Raw genomic sequence first — 20,238 nt, forward strand, 5'->3', positions numbered from 1 at the left:
CCTGGTCATGGCGCCTCTTCCATCAAAGCCCTGAATCAATAACCCTTCCTCAGGACAAACTCCCAGGAGTGGAGTGACTCCATCAAAGAATATGAGCATTTCTTTTTTTCAAGATTTTATTTTTAAGTAATCTCTATGCCCAACATGGGGCTTGAACTCACAACCCCAAGATCAAGAGTCACCAGCTCCACCAACCAAGTCAGCCAGGCGCCCCAAGAATATGAGCATTTCTAAGGCTCCTGTAAGGTACATGCTCTCTATTGGTTTCTCTAAGGGTTGAATCCATTTACACTTAATCAGTTCTACCACAGTATAAACAGTAAGGGAAGGGAGGAGATTCCAATTCGCTTTGAGCCCTAACACTTTCTAAAAGCTCATTCACAAAATACAGTGCTTTCTTTTTGCCAGTGTCTGTTCCTGTTATCCTTTCTCCCCATTGCTTATAACATCTTGATTCGCCACCAGATGGCAGAGCTTACACGGTCCCTGGGAAGATCAATGTGGGACCAGTAACCCGCCTTTTCCTGTGCAGAGAGAGGAGACTGCCCAGGCTGGAAGTCTGGGTGGAGTGACCACTGATGGGATCCCTGGGGAGATGTGGGGGTGGCCCTAATGGATAGAACACTGGCTGGAGTACAGGAGTTTGGGATTCTAGAACTGGCCCTGCCCTGATTCACGTTTAGCGACCATTTCTTTCTTGAGAATTACCTGTAATCTCCATGTTGTCTAAGCACCACCGCAGAAGCATCCGTCATCGGCATTTGTGTCTCAGGCAACTGGTTGTTTTAGGCAAGTCTCAGGCAATGCAAAGCCCAAGACAAGCGTGTGTGCTCATTGGCCACTAGACAGTATTTATTAAAATGGAGGTTTTGATGGCTGAATTTGTAAACTAGATATGGTGATGCAAAAAAGTGTGCTGGCCAAGGCGGATGAGTTTCCTTTTGTTAAGCACTGCTTCTAGGCAGAATTTAGAAATATTGGAAGAGAGGAAGTGGAGGAACGTGCTAATGGATGGAACAGTGGATGGTGAATGAGTTTGCCTCCTGTCCTTTAGTCACTGAACGCTCTCCTTTAGTCACTGCCCTGGTGACTGAAGGCACACTTCATAACGGTGTCCAGGGTCATTAGGAAATGTGTTCAAAGACATTCAGGTTTGGGTTTGGGGTAATGGGCCTCTCTCATATGTCCTGGAAAGAGAGATGAAGATCACGTCATACCAAATGCTCATCGGTGTCTACTGGCCCCTTTTCCTACATGTCCCTGATGCTCAAATTTTATGGTGCCTTTTAGAGCTTCTTTGAGCTCTGAAGTAGAGAGATATGGTACAAAATAAATGTACAGTATAATTATAAGTACTACAAAGTGAAACAACCAGAAAGCCCTGAATGGAAATGCTGCGTCCAAATTGCCCACTTCTCATCAGTTGTATCACTAGGCTCTGCCAATATGTTTTTTGACTTCCAAAAGATAATTCCCTCTTCAGTGAGCTGACCAGAGCTCTTACAGTTCTTTACACACAATGTTCAGCTTTTAATACAAACTCAGCTGAAATGCCAAGAAACAGTCCCAATTGATCAAAAAAGCAAAAGAAAAAACCTCAGACAATAAAAAGAGTCCCCTGGGTGACCCAGAGAGTGAGTAGCCAGACAGAGACATTGAAATAACTATGACTAATGTGTTTAGAATATAGAGGGGAAAAAAGAAGAATTTCATCAAATAATTTAATCTATAAAAAAGTGTGAAATGGAAAAAAAAAGAGTGAAATGGAAATTCTAGAATTACTTAGCAAAGTTTTATAGTTTGGGTCTATAGGTTTGAACATATTCTTGTAAAACTTGCTCCTACATGTTTTATACTTGGGGCTACTACTGTAAATGGACTTGTGTTTCTAGTTTCACTTTACAATTCTTCATTGCTCCCATCTACAAATACAACTGATTTTTATATGCTGACCTATTGGCCTTTGTGTTGGGGGTTCCCAAGACCACCATCAGGTTTGAGGATTCACTGGAAGAACTCAGAGAATTCAGAAAAGCTGTTCTACTCACAATTACACTGTATTACAGTGAAAGGATGTACATTAAAACCAGCAAAGGAAACAGGCACATGGAGACCAGAAGTGAGATTCATGCTCTCTTCTACCAGTGGAGTCAACAGCACTTGATTCTCCCAGCAATGACATGTGACAACACATACAAAGAATGGCCAACCAGGGGAGTTTGCCTTAGCCTTGGTGTCCAGGATTTAATTTTCTTGGGAGTCAGTAATTTAAGAATGGAGAATGTGACTGACCTTAGTTACTCAATCTCTCCAGCCTCTTTGGAGGTGGAAATGATACAGCATGGCCCAAGGTCTCCACCATAAATCACATTGTTAGCATAAACTTTCTGGTGAGGTCTGAGGCCCCAGGTGTATTAGGACACTCATCAGGCAAGATATTTTAAGAGCTTATAGCTTAATTCCCCGGAGTCCATCAAAAGACAGTCTGTTTTCTGGCACGAGTAGGGTTTGAACATCTCAAGTCTGGTGAGTTAATTCTTTAGTGCACAACCTTCTCTCTTGTAACCTTCCCAACTTAGTTATTAGTTTTGGTAGCTTTTTATCTTTTTAAGATTTTATTTATTTATTTGAAAGAGAAAGCATGAGCTGGGGGAAGGGGGAGACAGAGGCAGAGGAAGAAGCAGACTCCCTGCTAAGTAGGGAGCCCAGTGTGGGGCTTGATCTCAGGACCCTGAGATCATGACCTGAGCCGAAGGCAGACGCTTAACCAACTGATCCACCCAGGCACCCCTTGGTAGCCTTTTTTGTAGATCCCCTAGGATTATTTTAATTGACTTTATTTTTAGAATGGTTTTATATTTATAGAGAAATTGACGAGATAATATAGAGTTCCCATATTCTGCACCTAGTTTCTCCTATTATTGACATTTTTACATTATGTGGTACATTTGTTACAATTAATGAAATGGCAATAGTTTTATTCAGCTTTCCTTAGCTTTTACCAAATGTCCATTTTCTGTTCCACGATCCCATTCAGGATACCACGTTGTATTTAGTTGTCACGTCTCCTCTGGCTCCTCTTGGCTGTGCTATGGGAGTTTCACAGACTCTACTTGTTTTAGATGACTTTGATAGTTTTAAGGAGTCCTGGTCAGGTATTTTTTAAGATGCTCCATTAATAGAATTTGATATTTTTCTCATGATAAGACTGGATTATGAGTTATTGGGAAGAAGACTACAGACGTTTTGACAACATCAGAGGGTCTATTAAGCCACTCCAACTTACAAAGTACTATTCTAGAATGAATTTCAAAATACTCACAAGATCAGATGATGATCAAGGATGTCCTAAGAGCACTGCTTAGCTTAGCCAGAACATAGGGGATCCAGAAAGTTCTTCTGGCCATGGAGTCATGCCCATCAAACCACCTAGCCCAAACGTCCTCACTGGACAAGTTTTTCCTCTGTAGATTGGTACAATAGCACCATTTAAAAAGTGAAACATGATACTTTGAGTCAATAGATTCAAGAATAAAAATAATTCCCTACGAATTCAAATGTTATTCAACTGTGGACACAACTTTGAAGAACAAGTCAAAATACTTAAAGGAAATGAAATGCTTTGAGCCAGTTTATTTCATAAAGAAAAAATTGTGATACCCTGATTCAGGAGATGGAAAGCTTTTGACAGCACAGGTGTGTGGTCTCACACAGTAAGTTCGTTAGCTTCAGAGCCAAGTAAGGTCTTAGCTCTGTCATTAGCTCTTGTTGAGTTAAGAACAGGCAAGATGAAACAAGAAGAAAGCGTTTCATTCCTTTAAAGGAAGCTTACTCAGCACGCACCCAAGGAAGTTACTCAAGGCTGGGAAAGCATACCTGAACGTCTTAGCAGGAACAAAATCAAAGGTTCATGGTCTGGGAATATTTTGTGTTCCCACCAAAAGAGTGAAAAACCTCAGAATTCGTAAGCCATCAGGTAAAGTACTCAAAGGGAGTTTGTCATAGTAGTAGGACAGAATGAGACCTAGACTTAATGCTGTGCTGGTCCAACACAGCATGGAAATAAGACTTGAAAGGACCACACTGTCTCTGAATAACTTAACTGCCCCCTTTAAGAATAAAGACCCCAGATACTTACAGCTATTCACCTAGTGACCAACAGTGAAATCAGTTTATGGATCTAGAATAGATCAACAAATCAGGCCTAAACCAACATTAACAGAAGATGTAGGCAGACTCATGCTGTGCATTCCAAAAGGTACCTGGTTGAAACCAATCAGATCAATGGACAATCTTTATCACTGCTTGTGTTAGGACTTCATGACTATGAAGAAGAAACTGTCTTCCTCATGCTGAAAAAGCCCTACCTAAACATTAAGAAGCCACTCCTCCTATATCAGCATTGACATGAGAGTGGGCTGTGCGAGAGAAGGCATATGGAAGAATGGAAAAGGCCAGCACTAATAGATGACAGTACGACCCTGGGATGGGGAGACCTGAGGGCCTGTTGACTTCAGAGGCATTTCCGGAGGAAGGTGCTAGGGTGGGCAAGGGAGATGGTGGCAAGCCCTCCCTGATCCAGAATCTTTTGTTTGACTGTTTCTTGAGACTTCTCTTGAAAGGTAGAGTTATGTAAGTATGCTCAGAATTTCCTGATTATTATTGTAGAAGTGAAGGAGGAGTCATAGCAGACAGACTTCCTGTTAACAGGAAAGTTAACTTTGGCTTTCCAAGAACTCCAGACCCTAGCTACAACTTTAGTCTGACCCTGTAGGGTCTTGGTAACCTTGACTGTTAAAACTGAATGAAAATGGTAGACAATCTGGTTAGTCTTTAGCTGAACTGAACAATTGTAAGACAAATGAAAACTTAGATTTGAGGATTTAATCCAGGGTTTATTCAAGGTTCTCCAGAGAAACATAACCAATAGGTTGTGTGTGTGTGTGTGTGTATACACACACACACACACACACACACACACACACACACACACATATATATATATATATATATATATATATATATATATATATATATATATATATAGTTATATATATAACATTGTGTGTAAGGAATTATCTCATGCAGTTATGGAGGCTGAGAAGTCTCAAGATATGCAGTCAGCACTTTGGAGACCCAGGAAAGCCAATGTGTAGTGTTCCATCTCGAATCTGAAGGCCTGAGAACCATAGGAGCTAATGGTGTAGCTCCAATCCAAAAGCCAGCAGGCTTAGGACCCAAGAAGAGCCAGTGTTTGAGTCCAAGTGTGAAGGCTGGAAAAGATTGATTTTCCAGCCCAGCAGTCAGGCAGGAAGTGCTCATTTAGGTCTTCTATTTAGTTAATTGGATGATGCACATCCACACTGGGGAGGGTAATCTGTTCTCCTCAGTCTACCCATTCAAGCAGTAAGGTCATTTGGAAACTCCCTTACAGACGCACCCAGAATAATGCCTGGCCCAATGTCTGGCATCTGGGACCTAGTCACATTGGCACATTGGATTAACCACTGCATTCAGCAACTGATATGCAGTAAACTCGGGGGGAATGTGCAAAGAACATGTGACTAGAGTCGAAAGTCTGTTGTAGGAAATTATGTTCCTGGCAGTGTGACTTAGTAGAAAATAAACTTAATTCCTTCAGTCTTCCAACAGATAAAACCAGCTCTCAGAGGAAAGGCAATTGAAGAGGGCAGGCACAGGTGGAAGGAGGAAAGGAGAAGCAAGCCAGAAGCAAAGAAGAAGATGGCAGGAAATAGAGAAAAGAAAGCAAAAGTTGTAGAGAAATAGAGAGAAAGGCCAAAGAACTGAGAGCTGCAGGTTTTTTGTTTTTTTCAAATGAGCACTTTGGGGGATCAAGTCATAAAATGTTAATTTTAAATATTGGGTCTTCCAAAGTTGTTGTTGCCCTCATGGCACATATCCAGTCATTTATGGTGTCCCTCTGCACTCTCCAATATGTTAGGAGGGAAAACAGTTCTAAGGGTTTTTGATGATCTTTGGTTGCTATTTTGTGAGCTCCTTGAGGTCTGTACCAGCACTAAAAGTGTCAGCTGAGAAACGGGACGGCATAATCAAAACTCAATGTATGGTATGTAACAATGGCAGAAGAGCTTTACGGACAGCACTCAAATTCCAAGTCTCCACATTAGAATTTTAGAGGTCGTTTTCCATTCTATCCCATGAAGCCTGTGGATGAAAAATTTTCTTGGTCTCTTCTCAGATCATCCTCTTGGTAATTCTGTTTCCATCCATATTGTGTTCATTATACAACAGCTGTCTTTATTACCATCTCATTAATATCTCTGAGGGGAGTCATTTCCATGGTGATGCTAAAACTTATACCTTTAGAGATGTTACTAACACTCACTGGTTTAGAGTGCCCCTCACAGCTGATTGAGTGGAGGCCAGCTTGGAGTCAATGTGTCATGGCAATTGTCCCTCCCACATCCTTTATGTAGGAATTTTATCAGTAATGTTGGATTAGTTGAGATGAGCACTTAGCAACATGAAGTCTCCCAGAAAATTATTTCCTTGATTCTAAGTAATATTGCTGCTTGCCATATTCATGAAGGAGCCCAGCCTGATAGTAAGGGTCTACAAAAAGAGGCATCACTTCCTTTGGGAAGCATGTCCTACCTGACTTACCATCACCATCACCACATGGCTGCTTAGCAATCACTCCCTTAGGCTCCCATTGCACCCTGGGAAAATCTGAGGAACAGTGCCCTTCACGATGCATTATAAACATTGTTTTACTTACCTTCTTCCTCACTGTACTCCTCTCAATAAAAAAAACATGCCTAATTATCTTTGATATCTTCGATTTCTAACATGATTCCTAGCCCACAGTAGAGTCAATAAATGAATCAGTGAATGAATGTGTTGCTAATAAAAATGGAGAAAAGGAGTTGAATTCAAGAGAAAATTAGAAAACAGACTTTGTGACTGAGTCTGATGAGTGGGGATAGGAGGGAAGTAGATGGCTCTCTAGCTTTAGTAACTGGGTGGTTGTTAGAATCATTAATAAAGTTAATGAAAGTTTGTTTTGTTTTGGTGGGAGAACATAGAAGTATAGTATTGGGTTTTTGGATTTTTTGGGGTTTTTTTTTAGTGTTTATTTTAACTTTTTTCTTCTTTTTTTAAAGTAAGCTCTACACCAATGTGGGGCTTGAACTGGCAATCCTGAGATCAAGAGTCATGTGTTCCACTGATTGAGCCGGCCAGGTGCCCCGAAGTATGGTAGTGTTTTGCACTGGTCTCAGCCTATCAGTAACCGATGTGGCTGGACCAGCCCTTGTGGTTCTTATGAATGCAAGACACCCTTCAGCAACAACCACCAGGAAACCTTGAAAAAATAAAGGTTTATTACTTAGAAGACCTGTAAATTACACAGCACAGCTAGGGCCATCCAGCAAAGTTGTGGGTAAAGAGAGCATACATGGGTCTGGTATTCCGCTTTTATTGGGGTTGAGGGTTTGTCAGGCTCACTCTTTTTTGGTGTATTTAAAACGTAAGAGTAGAATTTAAAGTACAGGAGGAGAAAAAACAAGTGGCCCAAATGGTCAGTTATCAAAATCAACCAAAATCCTTTCAACCCTTGGGAAAGGGGAGAGGAGATCTAGAGCAAGCAGCTTGGTATTAAAATATGACATGATCCAATCATCATATTGATTTTACTCATATCCCATTGGCCTAAACTAAGTCTCATAGTCACACCTAACAGCAAGAACATCTGAGAAATACAGTCTTTTGGGATAGGGTTGAGAGTCTTTATTACAATTTTCCTGTCTCTTCTCCATCATTAAGTGAAGAGAACTCGTCTTTTAGTTCATAGAACCCTAGAACACAAGGAGTCTTATCCAGGCCTGATGAAGAGAAATGAGCATCACTCAGAGATTTTAGATATCCAGCAAGATAGGACTTTTGCTGTCATGCTCACGGAGGGAGTAAATGCAGTCTGTATTTGGGAAGAAAATAAACCAAAGGGATAGACTGGCACAGAGAAGGGCAATATTTGTTTTGGGGCATTTGTTGGTTACTACAGCTAGTCTAACCCTAAGTAATGTATTCATTTATTCACTTACTTTTTAACAGTTTGGGTCCCCTCTTGAATATAAGCTTCAAGAGGTCAGTCTTTGTCTGTTTATTCCTTACAACGTCCCCAGTGCCTAGAACAGTGCCTGGCGCACAGGTGTTCCACAAGTAGCTATGACTGAAGAAGGGCAGACCGAATTATGTCCCCTGCAGTGGGCAGGAGCTATGCGAACCCACACAACGTCTCACCAAACCGTGGCTGAGACTGACATCATGATTAACTCAGAGCTGCAACATTTATTTTGTCTGAACATACATAACTCTTTGTTGGCTGGACAGTCAGTACAACAGCTGGGGCTAGAGATCAGCTCGTGATCATAGTTCATTTGTTCACTCATCCATCCATGAATTCATTCATTCATTAACCAAATATGTTTTGAGTGCCTACTCTGTAGTAGGGTATACAGAGCTACGAGGTCAACCTGTGGCAAGAGGTGGGGCCAATCTATAGTTAGATGTAGTCAAGCAGGTATAGCTCCGTATTCCACAACAAATGTCCCTAATCTTGACTGAGAAAAAGGAAGAGTGTGGGTGGTTCAGCACAGCCTGTTTCTAGCCAACAGTATTCTGAAGCGCTATTGTCAATGACAAATGCCTAGGGATGCAGTGACTTGCTTCCTGAACTGACGGGAACCTCCATTACTAGACACAGCTGTCTGCTAAGGTTCTTACGGATAGGAGGGCAGTGGAAAGGCTATCAACTGGGTCCAGGCATGGGCTCGTGGAGTCCACCAACGTCATGAAATTACAAACTCTGTCGGTACTTGGGGTGCACACACATCTCTGGAGAAAAACCACAATTTTCTTTAGATTTGTAAAAAAGCCAATGATTCACAAAAGATAAAGAATAAAAACAGGGTACTTGATATTACTTACAACTCTGTTGAGTGTATTATCCCATCTAGACTTGAAGAAACTGAGCACAGTTTTGTTTTTTTTTTTTTGCTTATGTGCCATCTTCCAGTTGAGGAGACAGAGAGAGTCAGAGTATTTCATCCAGGACTATGTGGTTCCTTCAAGATGCTTGCCCACCCCATCCGTTTCTGGCTTGGGACTGAGTATTTATAAATTTACGTGTATGGCCTGTTGAATGCTGGCTCTTGATTACTATACTCTGAATGCTAAGATACCTTCATGGTCAGCAATATCTCCTATACTATTTCTAGTTTAAAGGACCTGTTCTAGTCCATGCTTAAATGATAGACTTTTGGTGGCAGTGGTGACTCGGTGTCCCTTCAGCATCTCTTCTCCACTCCTACAGAAATAGAAGATTTAGCTGAGCACGAGCTTGCCAGCCAAAGACCATATTTCCCAGTTTCCCTTTCAGCTCTCGGAGGGACTGGGTTTTCCGCAGAGCTGTGAGCAGAGTGATGAGTACAACTTCCAGCTAATATCCTAAAAAGGAAAGGCACCTGCCTTCCCATTCCCTTTCGTCTCCTCCCACTTGCTCGAAGGTAGATGTGGTGGCAGGGGCTAGCAACTTAGCTTAGATCATTCATTGACTCATTCATTGACAGCCGTGTGTTGAAGATGGAGAACAAGATATGCAGAGCCTAGATACCTGACGATCCTGTAGACCAAACTACCCCAGTAGTTCTGGACCACCTCCCTCCTCAAGACTTTCATATGAGAGAAAAAGACATTTTTATCTTGTTTAAGCTCCTCTCTTTGGGGATATTTTTGCTATAGCAAGCCGTTATGGATGTGACCAGGACTTTATTTTCATTTCTTATCCATCCAGATAGTCAAGATCAGTTTGCTTTTACTTGGCAAGGACAATATCAGGGCTAACAAAAATTTTTTTTATTTGAGTATAGCTTACACCCAATGCTACATTAGTTTCAGGTGTACAACATAGTGATTCCACTTCTCTATATGTTATGATATGCTCAGCACAAGTGTAACTACCACCTGTCACCAGACAATGCTATTAAAATATCATGGACTATATTCGCTACACTGTGCCTTTTATTCCCATGATTTATTCTTTCTTTTTTTTTAAATTTTTTAATTTTATTTTTTATTTTTTTATTATTTTTTTAATTAAAAAAATTTTTTTTTAAAGTTCCGTGATTTATTACTTGCGTATAACACCCAGTGCACCGTGCAATACATGCCCTCCTTAATACCCATCACCAGCCTATCCAGAGGGGAGGGGGGCGGGGAAATGGGATAGGCTGATTTATTCTTTCTATAACTAAAAGTGTTTCGGAGCTATTTAAATTGTCCAATGAATTGCCATAATTTTGCCCCTAGGGGGCATCTGAGAAAGAGTAGGGTTAGCCTTCTAGGCTTTGAGGTCACAACTTACAGAGGATTTTCTAGACAACCCAATCTAAAGTAAGTTCCCCTTCATTACTATCTAGCTCAGCCCATTTGTTTCCTTCATGGTACTTAGTGAAATTTGTAATTATTTGTCTGTTATCCATCTTCCCCTTTAGGATACAAGCTCCGTGAAGGCAGGGGTCATGTCTGTTCATTCACTGAATGCGTATCACAATATCTGACATGTAGTGAACACATAAACATCAAATAAGTGATGAATCTGGAAATAATAATAATATTATTAATATTTGGAAATTATTTAAAAATTCCTGCTCAGGCTTCACAAGCATTGTTAGCACCAGGAAACGACATAGACTATTTAGATAATATTCCAAATGGAGGTTTTCTTATCCAAGATTACAACCCAGAAACCATAAAGAAAAGTTTATTTATCTTATTTCATGAAAATTTAGTTCTGTATGCTAACAGACACCATTCAGTTTTATAAAAGTAAAAGATTGGGGAAAACTATAAAGAAAAGTTACAATCAAGGACAATCACCCACTGTATTAAAGAACTCATATAGAACTCCACGGAAAAAGAAGCATAAGTGATGTATGAGTCACAGACAACAACATAAACACAAGTGGCCAATAAGCATTTTTTTTAAACCACAAATAATTTAAATATCCAATAATAAGAAAATAGTTCAATAAATTATAATACATCCATATTATAGAATATCATGAATCTACGATTAGGAATAAGATGTATTTTTTATTAAGTGAAAAAAGCAAGAATAATATGGATACGATCCCATTTGTAAGAATACATACATACATACATATGTATTTATGAAAGGTATAGGAAAAGTTCTGAAAGAATGCACACCAAACTATTCTGTTTTTAGGAAAATGAGTAGGATTGGTCAGGGCAGAGAGGTGGACGGTATGTGGAGTGGGATTTTTACTTTTTGTTCTACATGCTTTTTGAATATTGGATAACTTCTACTGTAAGCATATGTGCACCTATTGTGTAATTCCAAAAACTATCTTAAAAAGCAACAGAAAATATATGGAAGTCACCCAGCAAAATTCTTGGTATATGGCATTAACAGCAGCCAGAATAAAACAGAAATGATTGGAAAATTTCCCCAAATCATACAGACACAGATCTAGGTGACACAGGGTATCACCTAGAAATGGTTTTGGATAATGTACAGTTACACAGAGACCCCCATCCCACCTACCCCTAACCCTCCCACCATATTTTTTGATTCCTTTTCATTTTCTTGGCCCAGTAGCTGTAGTTTAACTTTAAAACTATATATATAGTATGTATATATATAGTATGGATGGATGGATATATATATCCAAGCTGTATGTGTGTGTGTATATATATATATATATACACAGTTTGAATATATACATAATCTTTGTACCCGGGGCTGTAACATCAGGAGAGTTTCTTCAGGTGCAAGTGGACCCCGTCCTTGGCTTTGAGGACAATCTTGTGCAAGAAGACTAGAGGTCTGGTGGGGTCCGGAGCCACCTTGAAGCGGAGTAGAATCAAGGCAATGGCCACCTTTAGCTCAATCATGGCAAAATGCTGCCCGATACAGTTTCTGCAGACACCGAGGGAAAGAAAGATACACGAGGAAATGGTAGTTGTTTCTGGCTCTTTAGTTAAGATGCTAGAATAATGAATCTACTGTTCACGGTAAAGCAGTATTTTCACCGTGAACTTTTGGACTTCCACTATTCCCTGCAACAATATGAACTGAGAGGCTATAATGTGATGCCCTCCCTAAAGAGAGTGGCACTTGGAGGTGCTCATAGAACCGTTTCTCCTGTGAGGATGTAATGTAAAACGTGGTGATTATAGTTGGTAACACTGTACTGTGTAATTGAAATCTGTTAATAAAGTAGAACTTAAATGTCCTCACGCACACACAGAGATCAACTGGTGAGGTGGAGGAGGTGGGAATTAACTAGAGGGGGAAGAACCCTTTCACAATGAATGCAGATAGTGAATCACCAGGATGCCCGTTTTAAATATCTTACAATTGCATATGTCGACTATACCTCAATAAATCTGAAATTGAGGGGAAAACAAAAGAATTGTTTCGCCTGCATTGGGGGTGGGCTGCATGGCTTATGAGCAAGTTTGCATCGTGGGATAACTTTCTGAGGCATGGCTGTATAGGATGTGACAGAGAAGGGCCTTGTCCTTTGTGAAACTAAATGGTCTTTTCGGGAGCTCAAACAGGTACCACGATCTACCTCATAATCTGGTGAGAAGATGGGGTTCCGTGAAAGAATATATGGAGCTGAGGCACCAAAGGGAAAGAGCTGTTTCCAAGTAAACATTTCTGTGAATTTTCAACAACTTCACATTGTCCTTACCTTGGTCCAGCTGAGAATGGTAAAAAGGAGTGGGGGTGTCTCTGCTCAGAATTCTCCTGGGAGAACCTCAAGGGGTCAAAGACCTGAAATGACAGGGCAACCCCACCCCCATTCCCAAAACACCATCAGCACATTTCTTAAGCTACTACTAAGCACTAATCAACAGAAATACATGAGCAACATATGTAATTTCAACATTCTGGTAGCCACATTTTTATTATTTTATTTTATTTATTTTTCAGAGAGAAAGAAAGATAGTGCACACAAGCAGGGGGAGCAGCAGGCAGAGGGAGAAGCAGGCTCCTCGCTGAGCAGGGAGCCTGATGTGGGACTCGATCCCAGGACCCTGGGATCATGACCTGAGCCAAAGGCAAACACTTAATGGACTGAGCCACCCAGGCATCTCACATAGCCACAGTTTTAAAATGTGAAAATAATTTTAATAATAGAATTTATTTTGTAGAAAGTATTATCATTCCAACATGTACTCAATATAAATAATTATTAAGGAAATATTCCACATTTTTGTACTATGTCTTCAAAATCCAGTGTGTATTTTGCATTTCCAGCACGTCTCATTTCCGACTAACCACATTTCAAGTGCTCAATAACCACGTGTGATGAATAGCTACCACACTGGACAGGGCAATTCTAGACCTGCAGCCCTCGTTTGGCCTCCTAGTGGACTAGTATGCTATCCAGACTAAGTATGGAGAAAGCAGAAACGCTAGGGCCAGTGATATTGTTTTCACTTTGGAGGTAATAATGTACCCACTTAATTTACGCAAAGATAATGAAAACACTAATTTGAAAAGATATATGCATCCCTATGTTTATTGCAGCATTTACTTATAATAGCTGAGATATGGAAGCAACCTAAGTGTCCATCAATAAATGAAAGGATAAGGAAAATATGATGGATAGAATGGAATATTACACAGCCAGAAAAAGGATGAGATCATGCCACTTGAGACAACACGGATGGACCTAGGGGGTATTATGCTAAGTGCAGTAAGTAAGACTGAAAAAGACAAATACTATATGATTCCACACATAAGTCGAATCTAAAAAAAACCAAACCAAGTGCATAAACAAACAAAAAGCAGAATTAGACCTATAAATACACAGAATAAACCGATGGTTGTTGGGGGTTGGACAAAGTGAGTGAAGGGGAGAGGGAGATACAGGTTTCCAGTTAAGGAATGAATAAGTCACAGGAGTAAAAGGCACAGCATAAGAAATATAGTCACTGATATTGTTATAGCGATGTGAACATAGCATCAGGTATCAACTTGTCAAATTACTAAGTTGTGCCCCTGAAACTAATGGAACACTGCATGTCAACTACACTCAAATAAAATTAATTTGAACATAAAAAAAAAGAATGCACCCACTTAGAAGTCTAGCCAAAATGATTATGTGATCAATTGTTACTGAGACATGCAGTCCACCTCCCAACACACATAAGAGATCTTAAGCCCTAGCCACTCAGTGAAAGGAAGTATCTTTGGGTATTGTGAGTGTCTAGAGTTTAAGAAGATCGAATCAAGCGCTATGGTTAGCTAGGTGTCTTCTTTTTGCCTCTCCAGATCCTCTCTCCTCCCTTTCCTGCTCTGCTCTGGGCTCCAAGAAGCGGACCCGCATAGTTTGCTCTTAGGTTTGGCTAATAAAAGACATTGATGGGTGATCTGGTGGGTTGGTGGGTGGAGAGAGTTTTTGGGTTATTTATTCCCTGGACCTCACCCTACCAATCTGCCTCAGGCTGGCTGTTCTACTAGAGGCCCAACTCCCGCTCAGGACCCTTCCCAGCACAACAATCTCCCTCCGGTCTTTGTAACTCTCTCTCCCGCCAAGCTCAGAGGTGGGAAGCCCTTCAGCAATTGCGTGCTCCATGTTGCTCTTCTAAACCCTACCAAACCTTTGTAACTAGTTCCTTTACTATTCCTTCTCCTCGAAGTGCCCAACTTGAGTGTGTCATCGGTTTCTGCCAGAATTCTGATTGTTCCATCCAGCAAAAGAGAGTTTGAGTCGCCTGCCTGGCTACATGGACAGTCTACACTCCTGCAGATGTCCAGGTGAGGGCTTGGCAGAGCTTGCAAAGCACATCACTGCAGTACAGATTGCAGTTTGGGGCAGATTGTGTGGCATTATGTCAATCTGTTCATTCGAAGCAAACATGAAGTAGGAGTAGGGGAGGGGACAGTTTTCTTTTAGGAGAAAAGTTGAACAATTTTGGTCTTTATGTTTATTTTATTTGCTTTGTGTCATTTGCCACTTCCACATATTGCTAACAAAAAGTTACTTGCACAGCATTTGTTTTTTTGAAGTGTTTACCTTTGGATTTTCCCAGATGGCAGGGTTATGGTGAAGTCCCCAAATACTGAGAACCACAGTTATTCCTGTGAAAGGAAAGAAGTAAAAAGATTACAGGAGATAGAACAAGTTGTGGGCTACTGTTACACCACTCTTCAGTAAGAATTTTCTTCCTGAAGGGAATGAGCTGGCTCCTGGCAGAGTTCTGTGCGCCGTAGCTGATGTCAGCAGTCAAGGACCCATGGGAAGATGAGGCTTGAGTGACACCTTAGTTTTCAAAGCAATGACTTATTTAATACCTGATTCTATCTTAAGGAGCTGTTGGTATCATGTCAGAATGATATCTGTTAATGGACAATACAGCACCCACTAGAGATAGCTTGCATCCCAAAGAACAGAACCACAATTCCATCATGTAGGTCCAATGACAAGTTTCTGTTGGTTCTGTTCATAAGTGGAAGGGAGGAAATTTTGGCAAATATCCACATGGTTTGGGGATTAAAAAAGAAGGGGAGAGAGATTTTGAAGATTTTTTGATTACCATAAAAAATTCTGGTAAATTAATTTTGGATCTGTCAACAAAGTCGCAGTGACAAGCTGTTGGTTTTTGCTATAAGAGATCCTGTCGGCTTGTTTCCAAGGGCAAGAGTTAACAGAACACTGAAGCAGACAAGTGAAGAGTGTCTCACGTGACACCCTTCTGCCTCCCACTTGCCCTGCTCAGAGACCTGTGCTCTGAAGAGCACTGGGCTCCAAATGTGGGGCCTCAATGCAAGTTTTAGTTCTGCTCATCTGCACTTTGGGGTCTCCAGTGGGTTTTTGGCTACACCATAGGTATTTGAAAGTGCTTTGTAAACTGAAAAGCACCATATAAGTGTCTGTTAAGATCATGTTCCAAGGGTGGGAAAATGAGATAATGTGCTTGAAGGTTCTATGTTAACTAGTAAGAGCTGCACACTTATAAGAGTGCTATGATGATGATGATGATGAAGCCAAAGACCCCATCTTGGGTCTTCTAGATAAAGACAATGCTGTTCATCTCCCATGAAGTTTCACCTGGGTCTCCAAATAAGCCAAACAAGGGTTATTTTAGAAACAATGTCCTGTGAACGAAGAGACCCTGGGTCGGGATTCTGGCCACCCAGGTTCTGGGCAGAGACTCTTTGCAAATGACTACGTGCTTTTGGGAAAGTCTGGAAACCACGTCTGACCAAAGAATTACCCACTAAGTTCTTAATAAGCACCCAACCCTAAGCCAGACTTCCTTAGGTTTGTCTTGACTCCTCCAAGAGCTGAGAAAAAAGCCAGTCTTTGTCACTGTGGTTGCCAGGATCCCCTGGTCTCTAGGAACTGCTAAAGAAAGGAATGCAAGGACCTGCAGGCAAGGAGCGTCCATCTGGGAAGGTAATGGGCTTGCTGAGCTCTCTGGAAATGGATGGGATTGGAGGCGCCAGTCGGAGTGACTCCTTGATGCACATTGTGGTGTATGCCATCTCACCCAGCTGGTCCCTGTGAGGACAAGTGAAGGAGGGGAGGGAACTCAGGCTCCATATTTAGTTTGTAAATATTGATGTTTTTTTCTTCTTTGGTGTTTATTCCTAGTACATATCATCTCTAGGTTAAAGTTATTTTGCAATTGGCTTATGTAACAGAATATGAGACTCTTTCTACCTCAAGATCAGCTGAGGTTCCAAACAAGTGCCAAATATCCACATTATAAAATGAGATGCTAATCTACCAGTAAAGGATTTGCCAGGGAGATTTCTGAAGCCAGTATTGTAACTCTTAGCTCACTATATAAATCAAGACTGTAGAAGTAATGACTAAGGCCTGAAGAGAGAGGGCATAAGAGTTTTGAGAGGTAAGAAAAAATCCTTTAAAGAGAATTGTTGGAATGCCAGAATGCTGTGGAGAACAGAGGAGGGCCCCCCAACCATGTCAGGCAAAGAGGGCCTTCTTGGGTCACTTAGATGATCTGACATGTGCCCCCTGGAGTTTGGGGAACAGAGGACTGAGAGGAAAGTCTGTGATTCAGAACAGATAGGGAGTTGGGGGAGAGCAACAGGGACAAACAAGTCAGGAGTGCTCCACTGTGCTCTATGGGCCAATGAACTGGCAAGAGGGAGAGCTTCAGAACCAGCTGGAAAGGAATTCTGAGGACAAGAATTCCCTTGCCCCATGAATCACCATGGCAAAGCTCCAGTGAGGGAATCTCCAAGAAACTCACAGATGTGCCCCTTGAGAGTGAAAGGAAGCACTGAATAGCCAGCCACCATGCTCAGAGGGCAAGATCTCCATAGTACCAACCCCTTTCTTCTTCTTGCTCCCTCCTGGGACCACTTATGGAAGGGTTAGAAACAGAAGCTACTGGGTTGGGGAGGACCTGGTCAGTAAAAAGAAGCCAACCACAACCCCCTCACCCACCACTGGCTTCTGGACTCAAAGAAATGCTGAGCTGGGATGGAGGGGGAGGATCCAAGTAGATACGAATTTGCATTTTTCATTACTCCACTGGACCAGACAGCTTCATTACTGAAATGAGACTGCTCTTGTGACTTAAATGGATAGGTGCTCTAGGAGATTCACTCAAGATTTCACCCCAGAGATAAAAAGCACTTGTCCCACGCAAGTGTGAAATATCAGTGGGAGAAGAATAAAGGGGTTTTTTTGGCATCCTAGACAGTCAGCTAGTCATAACATGACTGCATATATTCAGTCTATTTGCTTTATTGTATTTCTGTTTGCTTTTCTGATTACTTATTTTGAATGCAGGCTCTGGCCATTCAGTAGTGTGAAATTTTCATTTTGAGCTCTTTCCTCCTCAAGCCCAGAATAAAAAGGGTAATTCTGCTTAGCCTGGCACTTTGCATATTTTAGAAACACAATGTTGTGCATCTTAGCCCTGGTGCAAGAAGAAGAGAGGAATTTTAACACAATGCAGAAATGGCTGACAAGCCAAATGGAGACATTGAACAACTTGCCAGTTTTTTCAGAAATTGCTCTTTGCAATGTGGTTTTATTATCTGTGTAAAAGAATTATACATTTTTAGCATGCTACATACAAATTTCATAAATGTGAGTATAAAGCCATATTATGGAATAAAAATGTATTTTATTTTTTATAAAATTATTTTCATTTCTCTCGGGGCACCTGGGTGGCGCAGTTGTTAAGCGTCTGCCTTCAGCTCAGGGTGTGATCCCGGCGTTATGGGATCGAGCCCCACATCAGGCTCCTCTGCTATGAGCCTGCTTCTTCCTCTCCCACTCCCCCTGCTTGTGTTCCCTCTCTCTGGCTGTCTCTATCTCTGTCAAATAAATAAATAAAATCTTTAAAAAAAAAATTATTTTCATTTCTCTCATTAAAATAAATGGTAGCTAACAGATCCTTTGCACTTCGTTTTCTCACCTGGCAAAAATTTCTTTATTGTTTTCACATTTCACATAGGCCAGACAAGAATGAGAAAGGCCAATATTGGGGTTGTATATGTATCCACCCTAAACAGTTAAAATAACGAATTAATGTTAAAGAGTGAATAAAAAATGACTAATCAATACCATATTTTGTGCTACACAGATTAAACCTTTAATTTATGGTAGGAAATAACTAGTATTTCCTTATAAAAGGTTGGAGCTCTACCATATCTATATAAACCCAAATTTTTCCTTACAAATGTTCTAACTGAGCTGACCTTTGCATTTGAAATATGTTTTCCCCCAGTCCTGGGGCTGAGTAGCCCTTAGCATTTCTACCTTTCTGCCCCTTTGGCCAACAAAACAATGGTAAGTTAAATATATAGCTAAGGTGAAGAATGTGGTTTAAATCAGAGACACGTGTTTGGTTTTCTTTCAGACAGCGTGTCTGAGGGGCAAATCCATAACCTGGGCATTGTTTAACAACCAGATAAGCTCAACGTCTTGCTTTGACATCTTTCACCTGGCTAACCCATCCTATAAGAGGCAGTTTGGGTGTCAAATCTCCCAAGAAGCCCTCTTGAGTCCCCTATACTGGACTAGGTGCCTGTCTTCTGAGTTTCTGTGGTAGCCAGCACGTCTCTCTCTCACTACCCTTACCAGGTTTTATGGCAATTATCCATACGGAGGCCTGTCTCCTGTCCCAGGGTGTGAGTTCATTGAGGGCAGGATCCACACCAAATCTTGCATATTTCTTAAGTGCCTAAGTACTTAGAATGTTCTCAGTCCATAATCGCTAGACTTAACTACAGTGTATATCGTTTAGTACTATGTTTAAAGTCTAAGCCAGTCCTGAGGAGTGAACACAGAAATGGGTGGGAATGACTACAATGCAGGCTTAAATGATATGGATGCTTGCTTGGGTCTCAGAGAGGAGACCCACTTGAGTCCTACCATTCAAACTCTCAAAGCAAGTCTAGGGATCAAGTCCCCATTTCCAGTGCACCAAGGCAGGTGAAAGAAATGGGACATTACACAACACTGATTGGAAAACCAATGAAGCAGATTACTTGTGGATGAGTGAACTTCTTTTGCAAAGATATAGGGATAATTTTGGTCTCTCTAGTAAAAGAGCAGTTTCTACAGGCACATATCTTGAAGCACAATGGTTACCAAGGTACCAGAGGAAAAAATAAAGCAAAACCCATGGAGAGGAAGAAAGATGAAATGTTTAAGAATGCAGATCTTACCAGGTGATAGAAGACCCGTCCCCCAGGATGCCCCTGATCTCTTCCCGGCATCTCTCCTGATGCTCAGGGTTCAGAGCCAGGTAGTAGAGGAGCCAGGAAATGCTCCCTGCTGTGGTGTCATGCCCTGCCAACATGAATGTGTTCACCTCAGACCTTAGGTCAATATCTGAGAAGCTGTTGTCATTTTCAGCCTGGAAGGTATAGTAGAGATATGTTTATGCAATGTCAGTTTATAGATGTCTGCAGCCCCAATCAAGATAATGGCTTTAGGGGAAAAAATTAGAGTTTCATATGAGAGTTTCAATTTTAATTCAGTTCAACAAATACATAGTAGGAGCCACACTTTGACCAGAGCCCAAAGGAAAACCAACATTAGATAAGGAAAGTAGGCCTTGCAAAGAGTTCCTTAATTCATCCTGCCAGATTCATGCAGATTTCCCAGCACCTCCTCCTCATCATTTTACCAACTTACACTATGACCCGTTTTCCTGTGCTTCCCT

General features: G+C 41.1%; 1 protein-coding gene across 2 annotated transcripts in view; it reads right to left on the bottom strand.

The window, feature by feature from the left end:
- Positions 1-10,788: 10,788 nt before the first annotated feature.
- The window catches only part of LOC113254711 (cytochrome P450 4X1), a 47,049-nt gene continuing 37,599 nt past the window's right edge, over positions 10,789-20,238 (bottom strand). For both annotated transcript variants that reach the window (XM_026498162.4, XM_026498163.4), the window contains exons 8-12: positions 19,739-19,929; positions 16,453-16,586; positions 15,099-15,163; positions 12,765-12,847; positions 10,789-11,983 (exon numbers count right to left, since the gene is read on the bottom strand). In XM_026498162.4, the coding sequence (XP_026353947.3) occupies positions 11,815-11,983; positions 12,765-12,847; positions 15,099-15,163; positions 16,453-16,586; positions 19,739-19,929 (642 nt within the window). In that variant the 3' untranslated portion in view covers positions 10,789-11,814. The remainder of the gene's footprint in view (positions 11,984-12,764; positions 12,848-15,098; positions 15,164-16,452; positions 16,587-19,738; positions 19,930-20,238) is intronic.

This window comes from Ursus arctos, unplaced genomic scaffold (assembly GCF_023065955.2).
Source record: "Ursus arctos isolate Adak ecotype North America unplaced genomic scaffold, UrsArc2.0 scaffold_12, whole genome shotgun sequence".
Classification (NCBI taxonomy): Eukaryota; Metazoa; Chordata; class Mammalia; order Carnivora; family Ursidae; genus Ursus; species Ursus arctos.